The sequence below is a fragment of the Mytilus galloprovincialis genome, chromosome 9 (genome assembly GCF_965363235.1).
Source record: "Mytilus galloprovincialis chromosome 9, xbMytGall1.hap1.1, whole genome shotgun sequence".
NCBI lineage: Eukaryota > Metazoa > Mollusca > Bivalvia > Mytilida > Mytilidae > Mytilus > Mytilus galloprovincialis.
The window spans coordinates 26060324-26086566 of NC_134846.1; the positions used below are offsets into that span (position 1 = coordinate 26060324).

Consider the following 26243-nt stretch of genomic DNA (forward strand, 5'->3'; position numbering starts at 1 on the left):
AAGACAACATGCCTATCGGGGTAACTTTAAGTAAACATAACTAGCAAACAAGCATTTAGAACAGTTAGTAATTTCTTAATGGACTATATTGGTAACAGAGAAACGTATGTCATATATAATGAAATTCAAAACAGTGTAGCTGTGGCCATTGATTGACACATTAAAATCATCCATTGACTGGGACAATGTAGGTGAACGTTTGTATGTAACGACCAATGCTCACTATTTACTTTTTAAAGACACTTAAACTATGGGGTCACCAAAGGTTCTCAAACCCTAAATAAAGTAATTCGAAAAATTAATCAGAAATAACACGATATTTTGATTTATATCAATTATATAAATCAAAACACAAAGGTTATTCCTGATTAATTCTTCGAATTATTTTATAATTAAAGGCGTTAAGAAACCTTTGGTGACCCCACAGTTTTTAAAATGTCTATCGTAGGTACGTGGTCGTTACAGACAAACTGTAAATTGTCCCAGTCAATGGATGATTTTAATGTGTCAATCAATGAACACAGCTACACTGTTTTGAATTTCATTCTAATTGTATATATTTTCGTTCGCCATAGCATGTATATGCTTCTTGGAAATAAAATATTCATTAATCTGACTACAGTAATAACGATGCCGATCTGATAAATCAATAAACTGATAATGCCCCCAGTTCATAAAATCTCGTATCTAATTAGTCGATAACGCAAAATCACGACCGATCTTGCACATGCGCATTATTTCCCTGAACTAGAGTATTCTAACGGGTGGTTTTTAAATATACATAATTTTCCAAATAATATTAATTCTTCGTCTTTTAAAATTATTACTATTAGATATAACGACATAAAAATATTCGCATTTATATGATCTATCACCTTCTTTGTATCCTATATTACGGTTATAATTTATCAAAATAAAGCCAATCAAAACATTGTCTCACTTGATTAGGCTATTAAAACAACTTCTATTGATGTTAAAAATGAAATACGACTTTATTTTAATTAAGCGTTTTCTTCCCACCTCTTGTTTATGTATTCGAGTTGTATAGACATGATAACTATTAATGAAGCAATAAAAGTTGTCATATCTGACACCCTGTCATCGTAAACATCTTGTTTGTCGTTCCATACCTTTAATAGAAATGGTCAGTAGAGCGTACGACCGTTCTGATACAATACACACTTTTCAGATCTCCGTATTCATTTCGATTGTTTGGAATCAAAAATCTTTAAAATGAGATCCGTTAAATTGATATTTCTTTGTGTTCTATGTTTTTCGAAATTATTTGGAGCGCTAGGTCAAAGGTTAGGATTTGGAGCACAGCCGCCTTCGCCATTTGGAGGGGGAAACATTTTCGTCCCTCAAAATTTTCCTCGACCAGTGGACCAAACTATAGATTTAGAACAAACGGGATCTTTCACGTTAAGTCCTCCTGACGGTTCTGCAGGAGTGCAGTTATTAGAAACAACAGTTAGAGATGGAAACAGAATAATACTTCAAGAAGGAGGACAGCAAAATGAACAAGGAGGGCAGAGACAAAATTTTGGGCAACAAGTATTTTTGCCTAACCTGCAAAGAGGTGGACAGCAGGGTTTCCTACCTAATCTACAAGGAGGTGGACAACAAGCATTTATTACCCAACCAGGTGGATTATTTAATAACCAAAATCAAGAGGTACGATTTGTTCAGACAGGGGGTGGATTCGGGAATCCGTTTCCTGGTATACAGCTTCCTGTTGCAACTCTTATGGCTCCAATTCCAAATACAAATCCATTTCTTGGACCGCCTAATTCCCCGTCAGGTCGATTAGTGAATGCTATCATATCAGGAATTCCTGGAAATCCCTTACCAACAGCTATACCTAGCAACCAAGTCAATATAGGCCAGCGATTACCTATGGGAAACATTCAAGGAAATCTACCCATGTCTGCAAACCAGTTTCAAATGCAAGGAAATCCGGTGTTACAAGGTAATACTTTTCAGCAAAATCAAGGAAACCAGTTTCAGCAAAATCAAGGAAACCAGTTTCAACAAATTCAAGGAAACCAACAATTTCAGAGAGCACTTCCAACAGGAACACCAAACACACAAGACGGAGTTGTAAATGCAGTAAATTCTATAAGTGGATCAAATACTTTTGACGAGCGTTTTAATTTGATAGATCCAACTACTAATAATGCGGTTCAGGATGTATCTAATCCCGGTGTGCAGAATCAACAAGGACAATTTCAAGTCAATCAAAATTTTCAGCTACCATCTCAAAACAGTATATTTCCACAACAGAATCAGTTTCAAAATCAAGGACAGGTTACAGGAAATATCAACAATCAATTTAGAGGACCTAATGTCGGGTTTCCTGGACAAAACTCACAGTTGAGTCGGTTTGATCCACCTCCTCCACAATTTATCGGCAATCAATTTAACAATGTTCCAAGGTCTGAATTTGCTAATGATAATGATATTCGAAGCTCAAATACGCGTGCCATTCTACAAGCGAATGATTTAAACGTTACATTGACACATCCTATGGACCCTACTGTTGGATTATTTTTAACAGATGTTTTATTAAATACTCTTCCTCAAAGAGCTAACACAATTTTCAGAGATTTTGGCCAACAAGGTTTTACAGACATTTTTCCGGGTCAGCCTCAACCGACATCAATTCCCGATATTATCAATACACTAGCTCCAGGTTTAACTTTGTCTACTCGATTTACAACAATGGCTCCACCTTCAACGACCACAGTTGCCGAATATAGTTGTCAACATAGGTAAGGTGCTCAGAACTTAGAAACTAACTAAACTTTTTCAGAGAATTAAGATTAAAAAAATAGAAAAGAAAATTAAATTACACTTAAAATTATCCGAAAGTGTACACTAATTAACTAACCATACATCAAACAATTATAGTGATGTGTACTATATTTAATTATGTTTCTTAGATTGCTTAACTTTACTTTATTACATTACAATTCAGTGACATAGAATCAAGAGCCGCTTTTGATAAAAAGTGGTATATATCACTATATATACTTCAAATGCTTTATAAATAATCATAATTACTGTTGTGTTTTTGTCGATGTTGCAACAAATACAACAGACAGCTGTGAACCAATACCGTTGAAACCTAAGTTCACTACGAATGTTGTTACAATGTACCTAATGAATTTTGTTCCGTGTCTGGTGAATTAGAAGTATAAAAATACTTACATTTTGGTAAATTCATCTTAATACATGCATTTTAAGAAAAGTGTAATGATGTGGTAACTTTAAAAAGGACTTCCGAAATAATTCATATGAAATGGTAAAAAAAGCAAACGATTTTTTAAATTGAAAAGAAATAAAATAAAAGTGCACAAAAAGTAAAATCACAAACATACCGAACTCTGAGGAATTCAAAACGGAAAGTCCCTAATCAAATGGCAAAATCAAAAGCTCAAACACATCAAACAAATGCATGGATAACAACTGTCACATTCGTGACTTGGTACAGGTATTTCCTTATGTAGAAAATGGTGAATTAGACCTGGTTTTATAGCTAGCTCAACCTCTTACTTGCATGTATGAATAACTTTCCTTTAAGACAAATGTCAAATTTTCCTTTCGGCCGTAAGTAATTATGACTACAAATGTTCACATACATACCTACATTGCCTCGAAGTGACAATGTGCATCGCATGAACGGTTACTATCCGTTACTGAAATATAGAAATTTATTTCGCGCAATGACACACGAGATGAAATTGCATCTTTGCACTTGTTACGTCATTTTTGTCTCAGTAGATTTGTGCTCGCATGCTTGCATCGATGGTGGCATGCTCGCCTCGGTAGTATTCCGGTGAAGAGCTCGTCTAAAAGAAACATACTATGGGTTCGATCTTTGGCTACGTCTAACAACAAATCTTAAAAAAGCTTTGCTGCTTCCCCACCAAGTATATTTTTATTGACATAAAGGAATGAGGAAAAAAAACGAGGAATAGCCGAGTCGGAGTCATAAGCAGGGTATAATCATATTTCATAACATTCGCCTTGAACATGCAAGGGCTATATTTGTCTAGATGTTAAGTCGCTATCAATTAATCAGTTAATCAATGATACGATGTTTTAATATAGCTAATAAAATTAAAGCAAAATTGCTCTTAACTGAATATTTTTTTTCTTTTTTTCAGTAAATGTGGCAAAGGACAGGCTTGTGTCTATGATGAGAAATACAGATGTCCAAAATGGATTCCTCTATTACAGTGTAAATGTTTAGCAGGTAATAATAGATCATTTAATTGCTAAACATATCTAAACAAATATCAAATCCTATTTCAAAGAGATAATGAAAGTGAATTTATATATTATACATTTAAACTTAAAGAATCGACAGTATAATACTCTGTCATTAGGCAATACTAATTGAAAAAAATTGTCTGACAAATCTTAATTTGAGAACGTATAAAATACGACACAAGAGGAATATGCATGTAAATTAACAATGTGTAATAAAATTAATTTGGTGTAAACAATTTCATCGATTACGTTTCGTAAATTTTGTGTCATTCCGTGGAGTCCACTTTCGTACCCAGGAAAAACGCCTTATATCTCTCCCCAAAGACTGAATGATGAAAACATTCTAAAAGAGCTGTTGATAAAAACTATAACTCTTTCTTCCGGTTAAGGCAAACCAACAAACTGAATACTTATATCACGGTTTGCTATCATCCTGTTTTATACTGAAATTAACTTCTTACGCATTAATAACATTATGTTTTACTTACAAATCTTCAAAGTTAGGAGTTTAAATCGAAAATTTTGAAAAATGTTTACTAGTTTTAATCACTGGCTTGTTTGACATCGTTCCCACGTAAAAACTAGGCAAATAATAACTGGACCAAAGAAAAATCCCTTCACGCGAAAAAAGGTGTTTCTCTTATGACTTTTCTTTTCTTTCTTCTCCGTGATCAAATTACAACATTGTTAGAAGATAGAAGCCATTAACCTATAGGAATTTGCGAAGTTAATGACCATGGTAGCTAAATATACTTAATAAATATGGTCATCAGAATCTTTAACTGACAGTTTAATTGTCGCAACCGGCCATAACATTTGACCTGACAGTTCATACTCCCATCTTTGTAGGAGTTTGACGAAACATATAAATCAAACTAACTGGTCTAAATGAACTGACTATATTCGTTCGTAGTTCTTAAAATGTACTTTTGACCTTATTTCAAGTTATTACCAATTTGTTGCCGTCGATATTAAATAGTAAATTATAATTAACAATTGAAAAAAAAAAGATTTTAAAGTAGACTGATGTTCCGTAAAACAGAGCCTTTTTCATCTAACTAATACGCGTCTGATAATCTTTCAAATTTTTTCCTCGCATCACGGTGCGGAGCTTTTAGTTTCAGTCGACATACACGCCATCTTGAAATAATTACTCGTCACAAACAGATTCTGATTGGTTGCTTTATGATGCGGCTGAGATACAGCAACAGCTATTGGCTTAAATCGGATAAAGAATTACAGACTTTTCTATTCTTAGGATAAGACATCAAATGCCGGAAAATTAACTATGTGTATAACATTTCCGATCAACTGTCATTATTTCATGTCGTTTTATTACACATATATTGCATTCTGAAATTCAATATTGACATATCAATTATTAATACGTGTTTATTTGCTTTGTTAATTTGCACCATTGTTTTGCTAAATGTACTGGCCTGACCAGTGAGTGTAACCAAGACGACTGGGTTTAAGTAAGGATAAAACAATCAGGAGCTGACTTTTATTTCACTACCAATCCAAATGGTGAAAAACTGAAAATACAAATAAAATACAATTTTACAATGTGTTCAATGATAATTAAAGTCCATTAAAATACGGATATAAAACAGTTCGTAGATGTATAAAGGTGTTAATGTTCTTTTTAATGACAAATAGATAAATATTCTTGCACACGTCGGATTCTGTCTGGAATAAAGTTGTTTTATCGCAGATACGAACAGTTTGAACGGTAAAATGATCATAATTTCTTTATAACATAGGAAAATATATTAAAACAGTTCATCGCTGATGTAAATACATAATTTGTAATGTTTTAAAGGTAACTCACGCTGTGGTTAGTCACGAATTGTTCCTTTGGACAACGTGTCCGCTGAATGTTCTTTGCAGTTGTGCACACGGCCTGCTGAGAAGTTTCGTCACTGGGAAGAGAGGGGAAAGTAACACGGATTCCTACACTGTCCTGTATAAAACTCCCAAAACTGGAGCAAATAAAGCGATGTACGCAATTAAACATAAATATTATAAAATGATGATCACATGAAGAATAAATGATGAATGAGTTCTAGAACACTCCCCGTCTGAGGTCTATCTGACATCACTATTCCATTATCGAAAACAAATAATTTAAAACTGTTAAATTTATAACAACAGTACAAATATTCACTTAGAAGTAGTCCATCGGGAGGTTGGGTATTTCACAGCTTCTATCCTAGATAAGGCGGTGTTTCCGACGAGATCGCGGCGATCTAAGATCCAACTCCATGGCTGTGGTTCTGATGGAAGAATCTCCTTTCGACACGGAAATGCGATCTAACGAGGACGTCTTGAGAGACGGATGCTTTCCTTTACGTTTACGGCGTACAGTAGACCATCCGGTACCATGTTCCTTTTCTCTGTGACTTAAGTTGGAATTGTCTATTATGCTTTCCTCTTGTCCTTGCGTATCCAAAGGCGAATTGAAGCTTTCCTTGGGAATTGAATGTTTTCGGATGTACTTTTCTTTGTCGGCGTTGTTTCCGAAGTGAACTTTTCGGCTTCTGCAAATCTGACAATAGAAGTCGCTGATTTCGTTTTCGGTTGCCCATGTAAACGGGGATAATGTTTGAATGAATCAGTTTGAATTTCATTTGACTGGGTGTTGGTTTTATTACACTCAGGTAATTTCTTTGTATGTGGTTTCACAACACTGCAAGTTGGATTTGTTTCCCTTGTAGTGAGTTCAAGGTGAACATGTTGCTTATCGGAGCGTATTTCTCCAACGATAATCCAACCCTGGTTTAACTTTTGCGCAAATGTAGCCTTTGGTGGTCCTAGACGTTGATCAAGGACATGATGTGCCTCTATAAGGTCTCTTCCAATGAGCAATAGGATTTTGCATTTTCCATCAATCGGGAGAATATCTTTTTGTAGTTCTTGCAAGTGTTGATATTGCAATATATCCTCAGGTGTAGCAAGTTCGTTCCGATTATTGGGAATGTTATCGCATTCAATCAGTTTAGGCAGATTGAATCTAGTATTGTCTGGTACAGACTTCACGACAAAGCCGTTTACTCGTTTACCGGAAGTAACCTTGCTGCCGGGGCATGTGGATAACAAATAGTCTTTTGTTTCTGCCTGTACGTTGAATAGGCTGAGGAATTCAGGAGCCACGAGAGACCGGTTGCTTTGGTCGTCAATAATTGCATACATGCGAATTACTTTGTCCTGATTATCTTTGTGAAAGACATTCACAGGAAGTATCTTGGCACAAGATTTACTACTGTTGCAGTCTTTGTAGATATATGTGCAAGTTGAACTAACAGAGGTTAGCTTGGTTTCAGCTAACTCAAGTTGCTCCCCGCCGTCGACTGATCTAGGCGGTGAAGGCGGTACACCTTTGGGTTGGTACACTCGATTTGTGTGTAATGCGGTGGTGTGTTTACTTCCGCATTCATTGCAACTGATACTCGCGTTGCAATCACGACTTCTGTGCATAGTCGAATCACAGCATTTGTAGCAAAGATTGTTTTGCCTCAACAGTTCCTTGCGTTCCTCTATAGTTTTAGCTCTAAACCCACGACATTCATTTAGCGAATGTTCGGTATTGTGTATTATGCACAGATTTTGTTGATGTGCAGTCTCTCCAGATCGTTGTTCGATTGCTGTCTTGTGAACGTTGATTTTCGTTCCAGGCTGAGGTGTGAACCTTGGCGCAGCACTTTTTGTACTTGGTGTGACTCCCGACCCAAAAATGAATCCAGGATCGTTTTTAATTCTTCTGATTTCACTGATGAATGCAGATAACTCTGTAAAAGGAGGAAAGGCAACGCCGTGGTAAGTATTTTATCTAGACTCCCTTGTAATCCACTTTTCTTGAAGTCCATAGGGTAGTTTTTCCATGACAGGGTTTATTCCGGTCGGTGAATCAAAATAAGCTAGCAGACATCCCAGCTTGGGATTTTCCTTATGGTATTCTATTTCTGATAGAATGTCAGACAGTTCATAGAGACGTGCGTTGTCCTTATTCGTCAAGGTTGGGAATTTGTCAAGTTTACTCCTGAGAGAGGCTTCCAACATTTCTGGAGCACCATATCGCTCATCCAATCTTTGCCATAACCTCTGTAGGCCTCTAGTAGGGTTGTTGGCATTTGATGCCCTAATACTTATGGCATGTTTACCAGACTCTGGCCCTAGCCACTTAATTAGTAAGTCTATTTGTTCCGAGTCAGAAACTTGTAATTCGTCTATGACGTTTTTGAAGCTAGATTTCCATGTATGGAAGGATTCTGCCTGGTCATTAAAATTTGTTAGCCTGGAGAATAATAGGTCTTTGCGAAGAAGAAATCTAGTTATCTCCGACGTAGGATTAATTTGTTGCTGGTATGCAACAGGGGTCTCTTCTATTACCCCTTGTTTTTGGTTTGAAGCAGGGATCTCTTCTATAACGTCTTGTTTTGTGCGTAAGACAGGGATCGCTTCTTTAACACCCTGTTTTTGGTGTTCAGCAGGGATCTCATCTGAAAGGTCTAGTTTTTGTAAGCCGGTTACTAATCCCAGATCTGGGATTAAGGTAACTTCCGGTGACTTAGTATCGGAAGGCAAGACAGCAGATGTCTGTGACAGTAAGTTCAGTGCCACGGATGGCACGAACGCTGGTGCTTCATGACTCAGCTCAATCTTAACAGGAATTTGTTTTTTCTTTTGAGGTCCTGCTACTTCCTTTACAGCAGTTGATACAGGAAGTTTATTGACGAAATCTTGCACACGCTGGAGCGGGTCTTCCTTTTCGTCAGGGAGATCGCTAAACGCTTGGCTGTCATCGTATTCCAGGATACGAGCCTCGGCTTCTGCGGCTGCAGCTTCTTTGTGTGCTTCTAGAAGGTTTAACTTGACCTTCAGCTCGGATTTTTCTCGGCTTACACTTGCAGACTCTTGTTTGATTTGTTCCTCTAACATTGCTTCTTGTTGTAAGATAAGGGAATGTTGTCCAACAAAGGCTATTTATGATTTAGCGGCCTCTGCTTTGGCGCGCTTCCTCCGTGCCAGACTTGACATGTTTGAAACGTTAGAGCTATCGCTGTGCGAGCTTTTCTTACCCTTAGAGCCTGAGGTCCTTGTTTTAGTTGATTTAGCCTGAGTGAGGGCAAGGCGATGCTCGTGTAGAGATTCCATGGCCAGTTTCACTTTGGACAGACGAAGATCCAATGTGAGGTTACATGCGTCTATGTCTTTTTGACTGTAAAAAGTTCTTGTCCTTTTTACAAGATTGTCCTGAATTGTTAAGACTTGCTGAAGTTCATTGGAAGGTGTGGTGATTTCCAATAACTGGGTTGTTATATCTGACCAAAGGGCCTCTAGTTCCTCACAGAACTTGTAACGTTTTTCTGTGTAAACTCCTTTACCTTTTTCTGTGAGGTCACACACTCGCCTAGTCTCGACATTTTCATCTGAAGGTGTTGTGTTAGACGGATTTTGTAGTAGTTCTAGATCTGGGACATTTCCCTCAGGGGGCTGAACCTCTTCTTGCTGTTCCGCGTGACTGGGATCCATGATGTAAATTGGCAATGTTTGTTCAACGTTGTTGGTTTGCTGCCTAGGACGCACAAGCTGTGTTGTGTAGTGTCGATGTAACAGCTACGAACGATGTTCCGTTGTATTTCCTGATCAGGAGATAGATGTGTAGACAAGTTGTTGTCAATTTACTAGCACGAAACGTTCTCCTTGAAACTACGTTGTTGGTCTGTTGACTGTCGTGGAGTGGCGTACGTTATCCAAGAAAAACAACAGGCAAGTTGTAGCTTTTTCACTGTACTGGCCTGACCTGTGAGTGTAACCAAGACGACTGGGTTTAAGTAAAGATAAAACAATCAGGAGCTGACTTTTATTTCACTACCAATCCAAATGGTGAAAAACTGAAAATACAAATAAAATACAATTTTACAATGTGTTCAATGATAATTAAAGCCCATTAAAATACGGATATAAAACAGTTCGTAGATGTATAAAGGTGTTAATGTTCTTTATAATGACAAATAGATAAATATTCTTGCACACGTCGGATTCTGTCGTTTTATCGCAGATACGAACAGTTTGAACGGTAAAATGTTCATAATTTCCTAATAACATAGGAAAATATATTAAAACAGTTCATCGCTGATGTAAATACATAATTTGTAATGTTTTAAAGGTAACTCACGCTGTGGTTAGCCACGAATTGTTCCTTTGGACAACGTGTCCGCTGAATGTTCTTTGCAGTTGTGCACACGGCCTGCTGAGAAGTTTCGTCACTGAGAAGAGAGGGGAAAGTAACACGGATTCCTACACTGTCCTGTATAAAACTCCTAAAACTGGAGTAAATAAAGCGATGTACGCAATTAAACATAAATATTATAAAATGATGATCACATGAAGAATAAATGATGAATGAGTTCCAGAACACTAAACATGCATTATCTGTATTTCATAACTTCTGCCAATCTAGGCACACCTCCAGATTCGTGTCTACTAGTATTTGTAAATGTTTTACTTTTCTTAAAAGCATGAGTGTACAACGCACACTCTTAAAGTAAATCTAATTAATATCAATCAATATCTAAAAATACCACATTTCTAATACTAAATCAGCAACCACATGCACACTGAGAATAGAGCAAAGCAGTCCTCAGTTTTTTAGAAAGTTTAAACTTGTAGGATTTTAAATCTGCTTTTGCTGTCTTGATTTTTAAGTTTGTTGTTTAAAAGCTGTCCATACACTCATACGTATTATTACTAAGCTGGGACCTGTCGAAATAGGGGCGTTAAATCTGATTCTTTATTTTAAAAGTGTGACACACGTATAAAAGAACCCTTTTTGGTTACCCTTTAAGGAATCACTAGGAGACATATCAAAAGTTCATTTTATTTATTGTCATTTCATAGCTGTGTTAACTGTTAAAAGGTAATTTGTGTTTGTCATAGAAAGTCATGCTTTCTTGGAGTACATATATAACCAATTAGTAAGTAAAATTAATAAACTTTAGGATTATACATTAGTTCAACAACGTATCCATATACTTTGACTCATTTTACAGGACTTAGTTCAAAAGTTATCACGAGTCAATTTTTATTTAAGGCAAATGCTTATACTACAAAAACTATTTTAATGCGTTTGAACATCATATATATATTTTACAGGATGTATGTATAACGACTGGTTCATACGTAAAAATTTTGTGATACCAGTTGACAGGTGTGGCAATCACTGTGCTTGTGAAAGAGATGATGGCGTGGTGAGTCAATTCAATTTATTCCATATTTTCCTTGAAATTCTTGTTAAAAGATATGACCCTTTGGACTAATGACGACCTTTACGGGTAGACACCGCTGTACTCAGGCAATTTTTTGTCATCTGTTTGGCTACAATATTTTTTTTTATCAAACTATCAGATTTTTTTAAAGGAAAAAACAATAACCCTCTACCTTGAAGTTAAATTGTCGTTCCCTTACCAGAGCGATATGTCTATAATACCTGATTTCCATTCATGGAATAAAAGTTAACATAAAAACGAAAAAGGAAAAAAAGGAATGAATACTTTATTCTCTTAAAACAATTGTTACAGAGAACATATACATATTAACAATATACAAATTTATATAGCATGTGTGAATTACATATTATAGATATATAAAGTGATACTAAGAAGTTCTAACCTGGAGGAACGACCTTCTCTTAGACGTTTTAAATAAATTTACATAGTTTTTCTAATACAATTACATTTTTGGAAGCAAATAGCTGTTCAAACTTATAAATGTTAACATTTTCGTGACAAATAGGAAGAAGCAGATTTATTCTTTCATTGATAAAGTAGCTACATGTCATTATATAGTGGTATTCATCACCGATATCCATAGAGTCACACAGAGAGCACACTCTTTCGCTTCTTGGCAAATTGCGCCATCTCCCGGTCTCGACTGGTAATCTGTGACTACCACATCTAAATTTACAAAGGATGTACATATAATAGGGTGATAACTCTGAGATGTATTTTTCAAAACAAAAATGAGTTTTAAATAATCTATAGCACAATGCCTTAGGAGACTTGAACATTTCTGAATACCAAAATTGTATAAATTGATCCTTAAGTTTCTGTTCAATACACTTTGAAATCCATAATGACGAAAAAACAGTTTGGTTTTGTCAAACATTTGACATACCACAATCATCTAAAATATTCTTTATAAACTTTAACCACTTAGATTCATAACCATAATCTGTGTAGTAAACATGTATAACAATTTATATAATAAGGATGAAAATTTTGTTTCATTTCCTCTAACAAGTCTACACCAGAAATTTATCATACGTATCTTTATTTGTATCGAAGGTGTAGGAGAAAATAATTTAATGTAACAAAAAGAGAAATTAATAAACAATGGAAAATATTTAAAAAAAAAGACATAAATGGTGAATATGTCCATGGGACACAGATGACGCCAGCGCTTGCATATCATATAAAGTTTTTGAGTTTGGGAGTAATTACTCCAAGGGGGTTAAAATAATTGGGGTGGGAGTATTTTTTCCCCCTATTTTGGTAGTATTTTTCCTTAAAATTATCCATTTTTACATAGATTATTTCTGATTTATATATAAAATGATATTGCAGGAGATACACACCAAACATGATGTGTAAATTATTATAAATGTATTAAGTATTGTTCAATAGCACAGTTTTGTGCAATAGCAAAAAATGATTATCTTTGATTTCATAGTATTGCCCAATAGCAAGAAATCTTCCATTGCACAGTATTAACGTTTCGCACGATGTTCCTACAACACGACGTTACACCACCACGACGTCAAAGAGAGTTTTCTGAAACTTTTGACGTACATTTACTTTTTTTATGTAGTTGTTTGATTCTAAATCTGTCTCTATTAATTTTGTGATGTCTATTTACCATGAATTTATTTACCTCAAGTTGTGGAAATCGATTACATAATTTTTACCCTTAATTCACCTTAAAATGTTGTATTGTCGTAAGTAATGAACTTGAAGGAAGGAAAAATGGTACAGAAGTATACGGTATTCAATAAATGAATTATAACAAAACTTTAATCGCAGGTTGCTAAAATTGTATGGTGCATATCATCTGTCATTGTAAATTTTTCATATCTTGATTCAACCCTAATACAAATATATCCGACACTCTGCAAGAAAATAAAAACATATTTACCCTTGATTAATTTGAATTGAATTGTATTAAAAATTTGCTTGACACATTACTTGTCGAAATACAACCATTAACATGATTAAATAAAATTACTATAACCCGATCTTGAAAATTATTTTCCCATGCAGTCATTTGAAGTTGCTTGCTTTTTAAATGTACTAATCTTCTCCTTAATCGTCCGTATAATACGGGATTCCATTAATTCAATGAAACTGTTTTTGTCGCTGTTTGCGATAAGTCTTTCAGTTACCTCCGTTTCATGCACAACATGCACCGTGGGTTTTTTCGACAACCAGCATTTTTTTTTTTTAAATTTCACAACGCGATTCATTTTAAGTATCAGGAATATACGATGGAACAAATTTTGCACATGTAACGTCGAAAAAAAAAGCGTTTGTTTGGATTTTTCGACGTTTGAACAAAATGGCTACCGTTTTGTAATGTTTCGTAGCATTTTATTCCTGTAAGACCCAAACATGCCGTTAATAAAAAAAGAATCTAGACTTTATGTACTTTTAGTGTATCTAACTTTTGTTTTGGTAAATTATAAATTACTTATTGAAATATCAAGTAAAAAACCCGGATTTATTGCTTGGACAAATGAAATATCAACTTGGACAAAATGGCTACCGCTTGAAAAACGACTGTGTAGAGATGGTTTTATAGAATCTACAATTTTTGAACTCTATAACAATGAGGCAAATGTTTGTTTTTTCGGTAGATGTTATAGTTATCGCACATTTTTTAAACATTTTTAGCTATTTCTACTTATAAAACTACCTTTCAGCCGTTAAGTCAACGAAAAACGTCATTGGACATTTTTCTTATTCCAGCTTAATATGCAGCCACCGAGTCAAACGAAATTCGACAAAAGAACGGCTTTAATTTGACCGAGAACTGACACACTGCGTTGCATCTGTCAAGTTTCTGGAAGATCAGAGAATAAGAAATAGGATCACTATACATAAGAGATAAAACAGTTGTTTAAAAATGTAACGTTGGACATCAGTTTTTTCACATAGCTTTGTTGTTTCAATCCTCAAATATACTAGATATTACTATACATATCAACAAGAGCTATAAGAACATAAAGGAAAACATAATACTGAATTAGTTTTTATAGCGGTTAGTGTTTGTTAACATTTTATTTTGTTTTGCGGAGGAAATTTCGAAGATTCTGTTTTAAATCATGGGGGTTGTAGGAACAGCGATTTAATAATGTTTCCCTTTTAAGTTATTTCACCTAAAAATGCAGTGCTTGCTATCGCAAGTAACGTAGGAAGGAACAATTGGACGGAAGTACATGTATACGGTTTCCATAAATAATGTGCAAAACTTTTATCATAGGATGTTTAACTTTCATGGTGCATATCATTGCGCAATAGCAAAAAATCTTCAATTGCAGAGTATTGCGCAATAGCAAGAAATATCCAATTGCAGAGTATTGCGCAATTACAAGAAATTCAATGGCTCAGTATTGCGCAAAAGCAACAAATCTTCTATCGCAAAGTATTGCGCAGTAGCACAATATTACACAATATCACAGTATTGTGCTAAAGTTCTAAGCCTTAACATCATTTCTTGTGTTAACACAATGCTTAGATTGTACGATTCAAATTCACAATTTGAACAAAATTTTTATTCGGAGAGGATAACAGGGAGGAGATATGCGCCATTAGAGACAACCAATCAAGATTATCAGCATCCACATTCATTTCGTCCAAACGTCTGGAATTAGAAGAAACTTTTGAATTCTGCTCAAGTCAAGCACACGATTGTATTTTATATCATTCTATAGTTATTCTCATTGTATATGTGTGTATTGCTATTTTTCTTCTTGAGCAAAAATCAGAATGCTCCAAGTATACCCAGATCAATCCTTTTATATTCCCACACAAATCCCTTAACATTTGTCACTTAAATATAAACCATGTTTTACCAAAATTTGCTGAAATACAATACTTAATTTCGGAATCAAAATCAAACACGCATATTTTATGTTTGAGTGAAACATTTTTGTCAAATAGTGTCAAAAATAAAGAGATCAATATTCTAGGGTACAATTTACATAGAAAAGACAGAATTGATAAATCTGGGGGTGGGCTTTTACTTTATACTTCAAAACAAATAAATACGCTTAGAAGGGACGATTTGATAATGCAAGAAATTGAGTCAATGTGGATAGAAGTTATTAATATTCATCAAAAGCCTATTTTACTAGGTTATGTATATAGACCACCTAACATTAATGCTGACTGGGTTACTAAGTTTGAAACCATGATGATAAAAGTTGACACTGAAGAAAAGGAAACTATTATTATGGGAGATTTTAATATTGATATAATGTCAAGAAAAAAGCATGCTAAGTGGTCACACATCAAAAATATTTTCAGCATGTGCAAATGTTTACAGAACCTACTAGAGTAACTAAAACTTCATCTACTTTAATGTGTATTGTAATCTGCCAGAAAATATTAATTATATCGCAGTTCCAAAATATTCAATCAGTGATCACTATCCAGTATGTTTTTCTCATAAAAGAGGGTTCAAAACGAAAAAGCAAATTCATGATTATATAACTTATAGATCTACAAAATATTTCAACGAGACTGATTTTATTCACCATTTATCTCATTTCCCTTTGACAGTATACTAGAGATGAAGCGCTACTAAGTTTTATAAATATTTTTACTGAAGTGTTAAATCATCATGCTCCTCTCATTTAAAAGCGAGTTAAACATGTTTATCAAAATCAGTGGATAAATGATGAAATTAAGGAGGGCATGAAACAAGGTTAAATACCTCATAGAAAATTCAAAACAAAATTTTTATACTGAAATATTAGAACAAGAAAAAGGAAATAGCAGTAAATTATGGAAACACTTGCAAAATGTAAATGGTAGTGAAACTCATCATGACCATGTAATCTTAAATGACTGTAGCAATAAACCAATTACAAACCCTAAAAGCATTGCTGATACTTTCAATAATTATTTTACAAATATTACTGAAAATGTTAATCTTAATTCAAACTCAAGCACCAGTTGTTCTGGAAAACTTGATAATTATATTTCATATCGTGTACCAGAAAATGTCTGTTCTACCATACCACAAATAACTGATGAATTTGTTCTCCATCAATTAATCACACTTGATGAGAAAAAAGCAACAGGTCTTGATAATATCAGTGCAAAGTTTTTAAAAATGTCATCACACCTAATTTCAGTTCCATTATGCCACATTTTTAATATAAGCATCAGAAAATCAGTATACCCATCGTTATTCAAACTGGCTAAAGTTCTACCAGTTTTTAAAAATAAAGGTTCAAAAAATGATGTTTTCAACTATAGAACTATTGCAATTTTACCATTACTATCTAAGATCCTTGAGCGACACGTAAAAACTCATTTGATGAATTTTCTAAACAAATATAATTTATTGTATGTCATGCAATCAGGCTTTCGTGTAAACCATTCCTGTCAAACTGCTATGACTTCTTTGTTAGATAAATGGTTAAAAGCCGTTGATGAAGGAAATTTAGTAGGGGCAGTATTTTTAGATCTGTGTAAAGCTTTTGATCTTCTAAATCACAAACTGCTCCTTCAAAAATTACAGATTCAGATTCAGATTCAATATTTTATTAAAGTCTCACTACTTGCAATACATAAATATACAGTACATACAGAGTATATACACACTATAAAACAGACAATACACAAATATAAATTACAAGTACCATTCTATTAAGAATTATGAGAGACTATACAAAAATTTCTATATAAAACTAGTTAAAATACATACGATTATTAAAATAATTTCATTTTAAGAATATAAAAAGGTATTTCTTCTACTTAAAATATCAAAGCAGGTTTTAGCAACCATATCATAACAATTAATGTTTTTAAATAAATAAACAAATTTATCATCATCAGACAAATCATTAAAATCTACATTATATTTCATAGCTTCGCTATATAAACAAAAGCGCAAATCTGCATATAAAGGACATGATAGTATTACATGTTTTTCGCCTTCTATGTTATCATTACACATAAAACATACTCTTTCGTCTACATGTTTATTTTCATACCGCCCTGTTTCAATTCTCAACGGAGCTACTCCGCATCTAAATTTAGCAAAAGCACTTCTATATCTATAAGATAATTTTTTAGATAAATATAATTCACTTCCATAACTGTCTTTAAACAATTTATAAGTCCGCAATTTTTTACCAACATCTTGTGTTAATATTCTATTTTGCCAGTTTTCTATATACTTATCAAGTAAAAATTCTTCTATCTGCATAATATTTTGTTTACACAGTACATTATTTAAATCAGTATACAAATCTAAATTACATTCTTTAAACTTAGACATAATCCTAAAACACCAATTTCTTCTCTTATTAAGAGCATTTCTATAACCCCATTTAAATATTCTATAATTTAATCTATCTGTGCATATTATGTTACACCTAGCCCAGTGTCGAAAAACACAAGTCCACTGCTTAACACTTGGAGGTCTCCAGCCCATATCCCCTTGAATTGCATCGTTTGGGGTATATTTACCCACACCCATAAAAGACCTGATAGCTCTGTTCTGGACAGCATTTATACATGAAAAATCTCTGGTGCCCCAAATGGCTGCACCATAACTTATTACTGGCCAGACCAGGCTATCAAATAATTTAGTAAATGTACTGTACTGGAAACCTCCATGGGCCTTACTCTTTACAATAATCAAACTTAATGCCCTGTTCGCTGATTTGGCAACAGCTTTAGCCATTACATCATAATTTAAAAATTCAGTTAATAGTAAACCCAGATATTGATAGCATTGTACAATACATATCTGCTTATCATTAAATAAAAACAATGTTGTTGTCTGCTGTACAGAAGGATTTCTAAAATGTACAATTTTAGTTTTCTCGTGATTAACATTTAATAACTTATTTTTACACCATATATTTAAAACATCTAAGAGTAATTGCAAATCGCTTTCATTCTCTGCAATCAGTACAATGTCGTCTGCATATAACAAAATGCCAACTTTTCACCATCAATATCAATACCAATATCTAATGCTTTAACAAAACACAGCCTTGTTTTAGGCCTAAATTTACACTAAACCATTCAGTCATATGCCCATTTAATTTAATAGCACATTCAACTTGAGAATAAATAGCTTTAATAACACACAAAAAATGTTTACTTATACCAAGATCATTAAGATCGTTAAACAATAAATTTCTATTAACCGTGTCATATGCCTTTTTAAAATCTACAAACACTGCAAACGTAGATAGTTTTCGTAATTTTCTGGTTTCAATAATCGATGTTAGCGTACTCAAATGATCAATAGTACTTCTACCACCACGAAAGCCGTTTTGCTCATCGTGTAAAATATTTTTAGTTTCTAACCAAGATACTAGTCTATTATTTAAAATGCTACAAAATAATTTATAACTACATGGTGCCAATGTAATGCCCCGATATGACAAAGGATCCCTGATGTCTGCTGTAGAACACTTAGGTATAGGTGTTATTATCCCTTTACTCCACATGGATGGGATTTTACCAAATTTAAAACACTTATTAAATAAATTATGTAAAACATATAAAAGTATATCATTTCTATATAATTCTATAGGTATCAAATCAATACCTGGCGCTTTGCCATTTTTTGCTTTAATCAATACATTTAAAACTTCATCAATAGTAATTTCACAATCTAAAAAATCATCTGAAATATTATTTGTTATACTTTCATTCGGCAAGTTATCTTTATCTTTACAATTCAATAAATTATCAAAAGAAATTTTCCATTTATTTAGAACTACATCAGTATCAGTACACATTGAATCGTCATCATGTAACACTTCCATTGGAATGTTCTTCTGTCTTTCATTCCCAACACCAATTCTTCCTATTTTCTTCCAGAACTCCCGGGGGTTACCATTTTGGACGGCACAAAGTTCTTCTTGGCTACGATACCAGTATTGTCTTTTCGCTTGTTGGCAGTTTTTGTCAAAAGTTTTACGTGTCTTCACAAATACATGACGTGCACTTTTCCTTTCGTTACGGCTAGGATTTTTACGCCAAATACGTTCAGCTGCACACACTTCATTCCATAGTACTGTAAGGTTGTCATTCCACCAAGGCTTCTTCATCTTCCTTCTCTAATTACTGATACCATCCGCGCAATACACCTTCCGCTTATCTAGTTTGGAGTTCATTTCATCTTGAATAATATTAACAAGCTCGTCGTATTTATTGTCTATTTCTAATTGATTGTTTTCTGAATGTTCAAGATCAAGTATGAGTTGGTTTAACTTAGATACTACTTCAACAACCAATCATTTGGCACATTTCGTGTATCAAATTTCACATGTTCAGTTGTTTCGTTATCGGTCGACTGAGCATGACGAACCATAATTTGGTCATCATAAACTAAAGTATTAAATGTCCAGCATATCAATGAGTGATCAGGAATATGTTTTGGGTCGTACGCTCCTGTGGTAAAAGTACTATTAACAAGACTTTGAGCTCTAATAACTTACAAAAATATAAATGTTCTTATAATTCAATTCATTGGTTTACTTCGTATTTAGCTGATAGACATCAAGTCGTATCAATTTCAAATACTATTTCAGATGTATTTACATTAAAAGCAGGTGTACCTCAAGGGTCCGTTTTAGGTCCTATATTATTCTTAATATTCATTAACGATTTGCCTTTGTGTAATCCTAATCATAATCTTGATCTTTTTGCTGATGATAGCACTATTTCTGTAATTGGAAAAGACAAAAGGTATATAAGTCAGACACTCAATGTTGTATTAGAAAATATTTGTCAATGGGTTGATGAAAACAAAATGTTAGTTAATGTGTCAAAAACTAAGACAATGTGTATAGGTTCAAAACAAAAACTGTCTGTGATGTGTAATGACACATGGGTATTTTTGTTGACAAAACTCTTTCTTGGTATGATCAAATTAATCATATAATCAAAAAAGTTAATTCTTCATTAGCTTTATTAAAAAGAATCAAGAAATACTTGAATCACAATGCACGAATTCTACTTTACAATGCGTATATTCTTCCACATTTGGATTACTGTTGTTCAGTATGGGGAAACTGTAACAAGTTTTTAGTTGACAGTTTACTAAAATTGCAAAAATGGGCAGCTATAATTATTTTAAACGAACACGATATTCGTAAACCATCTATTGAACTATTTAAGGAATCTGGAATTATTCCTGTTACTAAGAGAATATTTTACCACAAATCATTATTAATGTATAAATCAAAACACCAACTGGCACCAAAATATTTATCCAATCTTATTGTGCCTACAAGTAGTAAACAATGATCGTACAATACTCGACTTTCATCATCGGATAATTTTATTGTTCCTTGTGGCACCGTTAAAGTCCACAATTCCTCTAAAGTCCACAACAGCGCTAAAGTCCACAACAAATCTCCGCTAAAGTCCACAACGCCGCTTAAGTCCACAAACTTTCCGCTAAAGTCCACAAAATGACCTCCGCTAAAGTCCACAAGAAAACGCCGTTAAAGTCCACAATAACAAGTTCCTCTAAAGTCCACAAAAAAGCACCGTTAAAGTCCACAAATATTTTTTTTTATTATTAAAAACATCAACTCGTTTAGTTTTTTATATCTTGTCAGAATAATATAAACATGGGCCTTTCTTCTCGGTAGTTATTTGTTTAAAAGTTTGATAAATGAAAATAACTTGATCTTTGTATTATGATGATGGTGGACAATTTGGACATCATTTCCTTGAAAGTTCGTAAATTCGTTGGTTATTTTATATATAAAACTTATTACATTATTACTGCATTCTTCAAGCACTGTTTTTTTTTCTTATTCTGTGCATATAATCTCTTTTTAACGGAACTAATGTACAAAGCAAACGTGCCTCCTAATCTGAAACAATTGAACGGCATTCATTCGGACAATCTTGATTATATCATTAAGCAAAAAAATACTAAGTATATGAATCCTCAAAGGGGTCCCACAAAACTTTTATATGACGTTTTACGATGTTATTAATTCGGTGTTGGTTACAGAAAACAACGAAAAATAATGTGTTATGATTTTCAGAACTGAAAAATGAACTCACACCACATCTTCCTATATCTATGATAAATTCTAAATGAAAAAGAAAATATTTGTATCGATTAGTATCTGATATCGATGCGTTGAATATTGTCTACCAAAATGTCATGATACAACCTGATTTAGTACATTTCAATGAGACAGCAACTCAACAATAAATGTAATACATATTTACACCATTCTTCCGGAAACCAAAGTGGAAATTTAAATATTACTTGCATCATACTTTTATCACATTAATATCAGTTAATAGTCTATTGATTAGCTTTTGACCTAAAATGAATCTATATTAACTTTCGCACAACAGTGTACAGTGTATGTGCTGTACCGTTTCATCACTGTTCCAGGTTAGGGAAGTATTTTGCAATACAGAATTATACAAATCAAGTTTTTCTTTTAGTGGTCCAAAAGTTAGGAATTCACTGTCCAGTAAAATTAAAAAATCAAAAAGTATATCTGCATTCAAAAACTCTTACAAGTCGTTTTATTTTCAAAAGTGTTAAATTTATAAGTTAAGCCACAATGTATACCATAGGTGTTTTTGTTGTTGTTGTTGTTATATTACTTTATATACGTCTATTGTTTACATGTGTGTAATAGTAGATTAATTATGTTTTATTCATATTGTTAACATTGTATGTAGAGAGCCTTATTGAAAATTGGTTTAATCCAAATGAGTTACTCTCTTTGAATAAAAATATTATTATTATTATTATTATTATTATAATGACGCAGTAGCACACTATTATACAATATCACAGTATTGCGCAATAGCGAAGTATTGCACAATATCACAGCATTGTACAATAGCAAGAAATGTTCAATTGAAAATTTATATAATACAAATATTTTAACCCATTTAAAATATTTCAGTTTTTCACCACATTTATTTTGTGTCAAAAACATATGCGATGTCAAAAAATTTGATCACACTCCAAATTCAGACAGTATCAAGCTTGAATACTTTGTCCAAACTTGCACTGGTCAACTGTTAATGGTTCGACCTCTGTGGTCGTATCAGACTGAGCTCGACGAAGCATTTTATTCCTTTTGTAAAGGGGAATAACTCTAGAATAGTAAAAGTGACATCCCAAAAATTCAAACTTGATCTGTATTCTGTGGTAATGAGCATTGCGTATAAGTTGTATAACATTTCAATGGTTGAGGCTAACTTACCCAGAGACTTCAGCACTTGTTCCATTTGTAAAGAGACATAACTCTAGAAAAATTAAAGTCACACCACCAAAATTCAAGATTGATCAGTATTTTGTGATAATAAGCATTGTGTATAAGTTTTAAAACATTTGGTTGAGGCAAACTCAGGTAGGAGAACAGAAATGAAAAATTCAGCAATTGGTCGACATGAAAAGGGGCATAACTCTACAATTGTTAAAGTGAAGCCACAAACATACTAATTTTTATCTGTGTTTTGTGGAACTTTGCATTGTTTATAAGTTTCATAACATTTTATAGAGGCAACTTAAAGTTAGAGAACGGAAATCAACTAGCTTAATATTAAAAAGACGAAAAAGAGAGATGTGTCGAAAACATCAACGAGACAAAGAAAGTAAATAATTACATGGTTGATGTTAGTCCGAAAAGATATACATTTTAAGATTATACATCTTCTTTTTTCAGGCAACTTGTACGAAGATAAAATGTCCGAACGCCGCCTAATTACGTGATTAACAACGGACAAAGTTAATCGGGGACAAAGAAATAAGCGTTTCATTTGTTTTTTCAACGAAACATCAACATCTGCAGAGTGAATGCAATCAGAAGAAAACCAAATAAATATGTCTTTCATCATTGGATTACAGCTATTTGTTTCTTTGGAGATATTGTGGGAATGTTAATATAACCAATTCATTATTTTGTCATTATAATTCATTCAACTGTCGTTTTAAGACATTCATTTGAAACATTGATTTGTACATATGATATCTATTAATAAAACTATATTTTCCTAGTCTGTATACATCAGCGTTTTTTATAGAGTCTGTCGCTCTCTTTTTTATACGACCGCAAATAATTTTGCGATCGTATATTGGTATCACGTCGTCGTCGGCGTCGTCCGCATCGTCCGAAGACACTTAGTTTCCGGACAATAACTTTAGTGAAACCACAAAAGGAAGGTTGGGATTGATTATGGAGGTTATGGTTCCAACAGTTTAGGTATTAAGGACCTTAAAAGGGGTCCAAATAAGCATTTTTCTAGTTTCCAGATAATAACTTGTGTGTAAGTGTATGGATCTTTCTGAAATTGTACCACAAGGTTTTCATCAAAAATTGAATAGATGGGGTTTTATGATATGCCGAATCTAACCTTGTATAAAGTTATTGGATTTTGGGCCCAGTTTTTACATTGGTCCACATTGAGGTCCAGAGGGTCCAAAATTGAACTTTGTTCGATTTCAACAAAAATTAAATAGATGGGGTTTTATGATATGAATCTAACCGTGTATTTTAAAAGTTTTTGGATTTAAGGCCCATTTTTTAAATTGGTCCACATCAGTCATTGACGTCAGAATTAAACTTAGTTTGATTTTTATAAAAATTGAATTCTTGCGGTTCTTTGAAATGCTGAATTTAAACATGCACTCAGATTTTCGATTTTGGGCCCAGTTTTCAAGTTGGTCCAAATCGGGGTCCAAAATTAAACTTTGTTTGATTTCAACAAAAAAATAAATAGATAAGGTTTTACATGTATGATATGCTGAATCTAACCGTGTATGAAGTTTTTGGATTTTGGGCCCAGTTTTTAATTAATTCCACATTGAGGTCCAAAGGTTCCAAAATTTAACTTGGTTTAATTTCATCGAAAATTAAATTATTGGGGTTCTTTGATATTCCGAATCTAGTAGTGTATTTAGATTTTTAATTTTTGATACCGTTTTCAAATTGGTTTACATTTAAAAGGTCTAAAGGGTCCAAAATTAAACTTTAAATGATTTCATTAACAACTGAACTCATGGGGTTCTTTGATAAGCTGAAATTAAACATGCATTAAGATTTTTGATTATAGGCCCAGTTTTCAAGTTGTTTCAAATCGGGGTCCAAAATTAAACTTTGTTTGATTTCAACAAAAATTGAATACATTGGGTTCTTTGATATGCTGAATCTAACCGTGTATTAAGTTTTTGGGTTTTTGGCCCCGTTTTAAATTGGTCCACATTGAGGTCCAAAGGGTTCAAATTTTATTTTGTTTGATTTCATCAAAATTTGAATTATTGGGGTTCTTTGATATGCCAACTCTAATAAGTTAGATTTTAATTTTTGTTCCGTTTTCAAAATGGTCTACATTAAGGTTTAAAGGTTACAAAATTTAACTTAACCGTGTAATACGTTTTTGGATTTTGGGCCCAGTTTTTAAATCGGTCAAGATTGAGGTCCAAAATTAAACTTATTTTGATTTTAACAAAACAAATGAATTCTTGGGTTTTTTTTTCATTTGCTGAATCTAAACATGTATTTAGAGTTTTGATAATGGGTCCAGTTTTCAAGTTCGTCCAAATCGGAGTCCAAAATTTAACTTTGTTTGGTTTAAAAAAAAAATGAATATATGGGGTTCTTTAATATGCTGAATCGAACCATTTATTTAGATCTTTTGGCCCCGTTTTCAAATTTTAATTGGTCCACATTGAGGTCAAAACTGAATATAACCATGTATGTTGATTTTGGATATTGGACCATAAAAGGTAAATGTCCGATTTGAAAATTTCAAGTTCTTAGACCACATTCATTCTGTGTCAGAAACTTATGTTGTGTCAAACATTTAATCACAATCCAAATTCAGAGCTGTATCAAGCTTGAATGTTGTGTCCATACATGTACTTGTCCAAACTGTTCAGTGTTCGACCTCTGCGGTCGTACCAAGCTGCACCCTGAGGAGCATTTTATTTGTTCTGAATATGCAGTTTTTATTACTGTCACAACGTGTATTTTGCACGTGAAATAATTCAGTGTTGAACAATTGTGATGTTTAATTAACTAATTTAACTTAAAATATCATAAAATGTTATATGAATTACAACTCATGGTACTTTTGTGTGGATTTTATCATCTACGCTTATGTTTGAATTGTGTCGTTTACATAGTGAAATAAATTTGATTGGTGACTTACAACTGATTCTTTTCTACAATATGAATTGAATACGCCCATTTTAAGCTTCATATATATCTGATGAGGTCGAGAAATTTACGTACATACTAAAATCCCTAACAACAGAACCAAAATCGGAAACGTTACGGTATTTCCGTTTCTTTTTTTTAACAAATATTCAAGTTACAAAAAAATAATTCATACAGACTTCGTCCCCATTTACTGGTAATGCCTGCCTCATATTATGAGGCAGGCATTACCTGTGAATGGGGACGAAGTTTGTTTAAATTATTTTTTTGTATTTTAAATATTTGTTAAAAAAAAAGATACGGAAATACCGCAACGTTTCCGATTTTGGTTCTGTTGTTAGGGATTTTACTTGTGACGTTATTTAAGTTATGACGTCATGTTCAATGTAAACAAAGAAACGCAATGCATCAGGTAGGCGTATTCATACCAAAGACAAAGAATGATTAAAAATGAAATATTTGTATTGTGTTCCTTGAGTTCCTATATTTTACTAGACTAATCAAAGTC

At 33.4% G+C, this 26243-nt stretch overlaps 1 protein-coding gene across 1 annotated transcript; it reads left to right on the top strand.

The window, feature by feature from the left end:
• Nucleotides 1–1143: 1143 nt before the first annotated feature.
• Nucleotides 1144–23580, top strand: LOC143044705 (uncharacterized). The gene is made up of 4 exons (XM_076216787.1): nt 1144–2771; nt 4170–4258; nt 11431–11525; nt 23243–23580. Exons 1-4 carry the CDS (start codon nt 1234–1236, stop codon nt 23279–23281), a joined length of 1761 nt encoding a protein of 586 aa, XP_076072902.1. The 5' UTR covers nt 1144–1233; the 3' UTR covers nt 23282–23580.
• Nucleotides 23581–26243: the final 2663 nt, after the last annotated feature.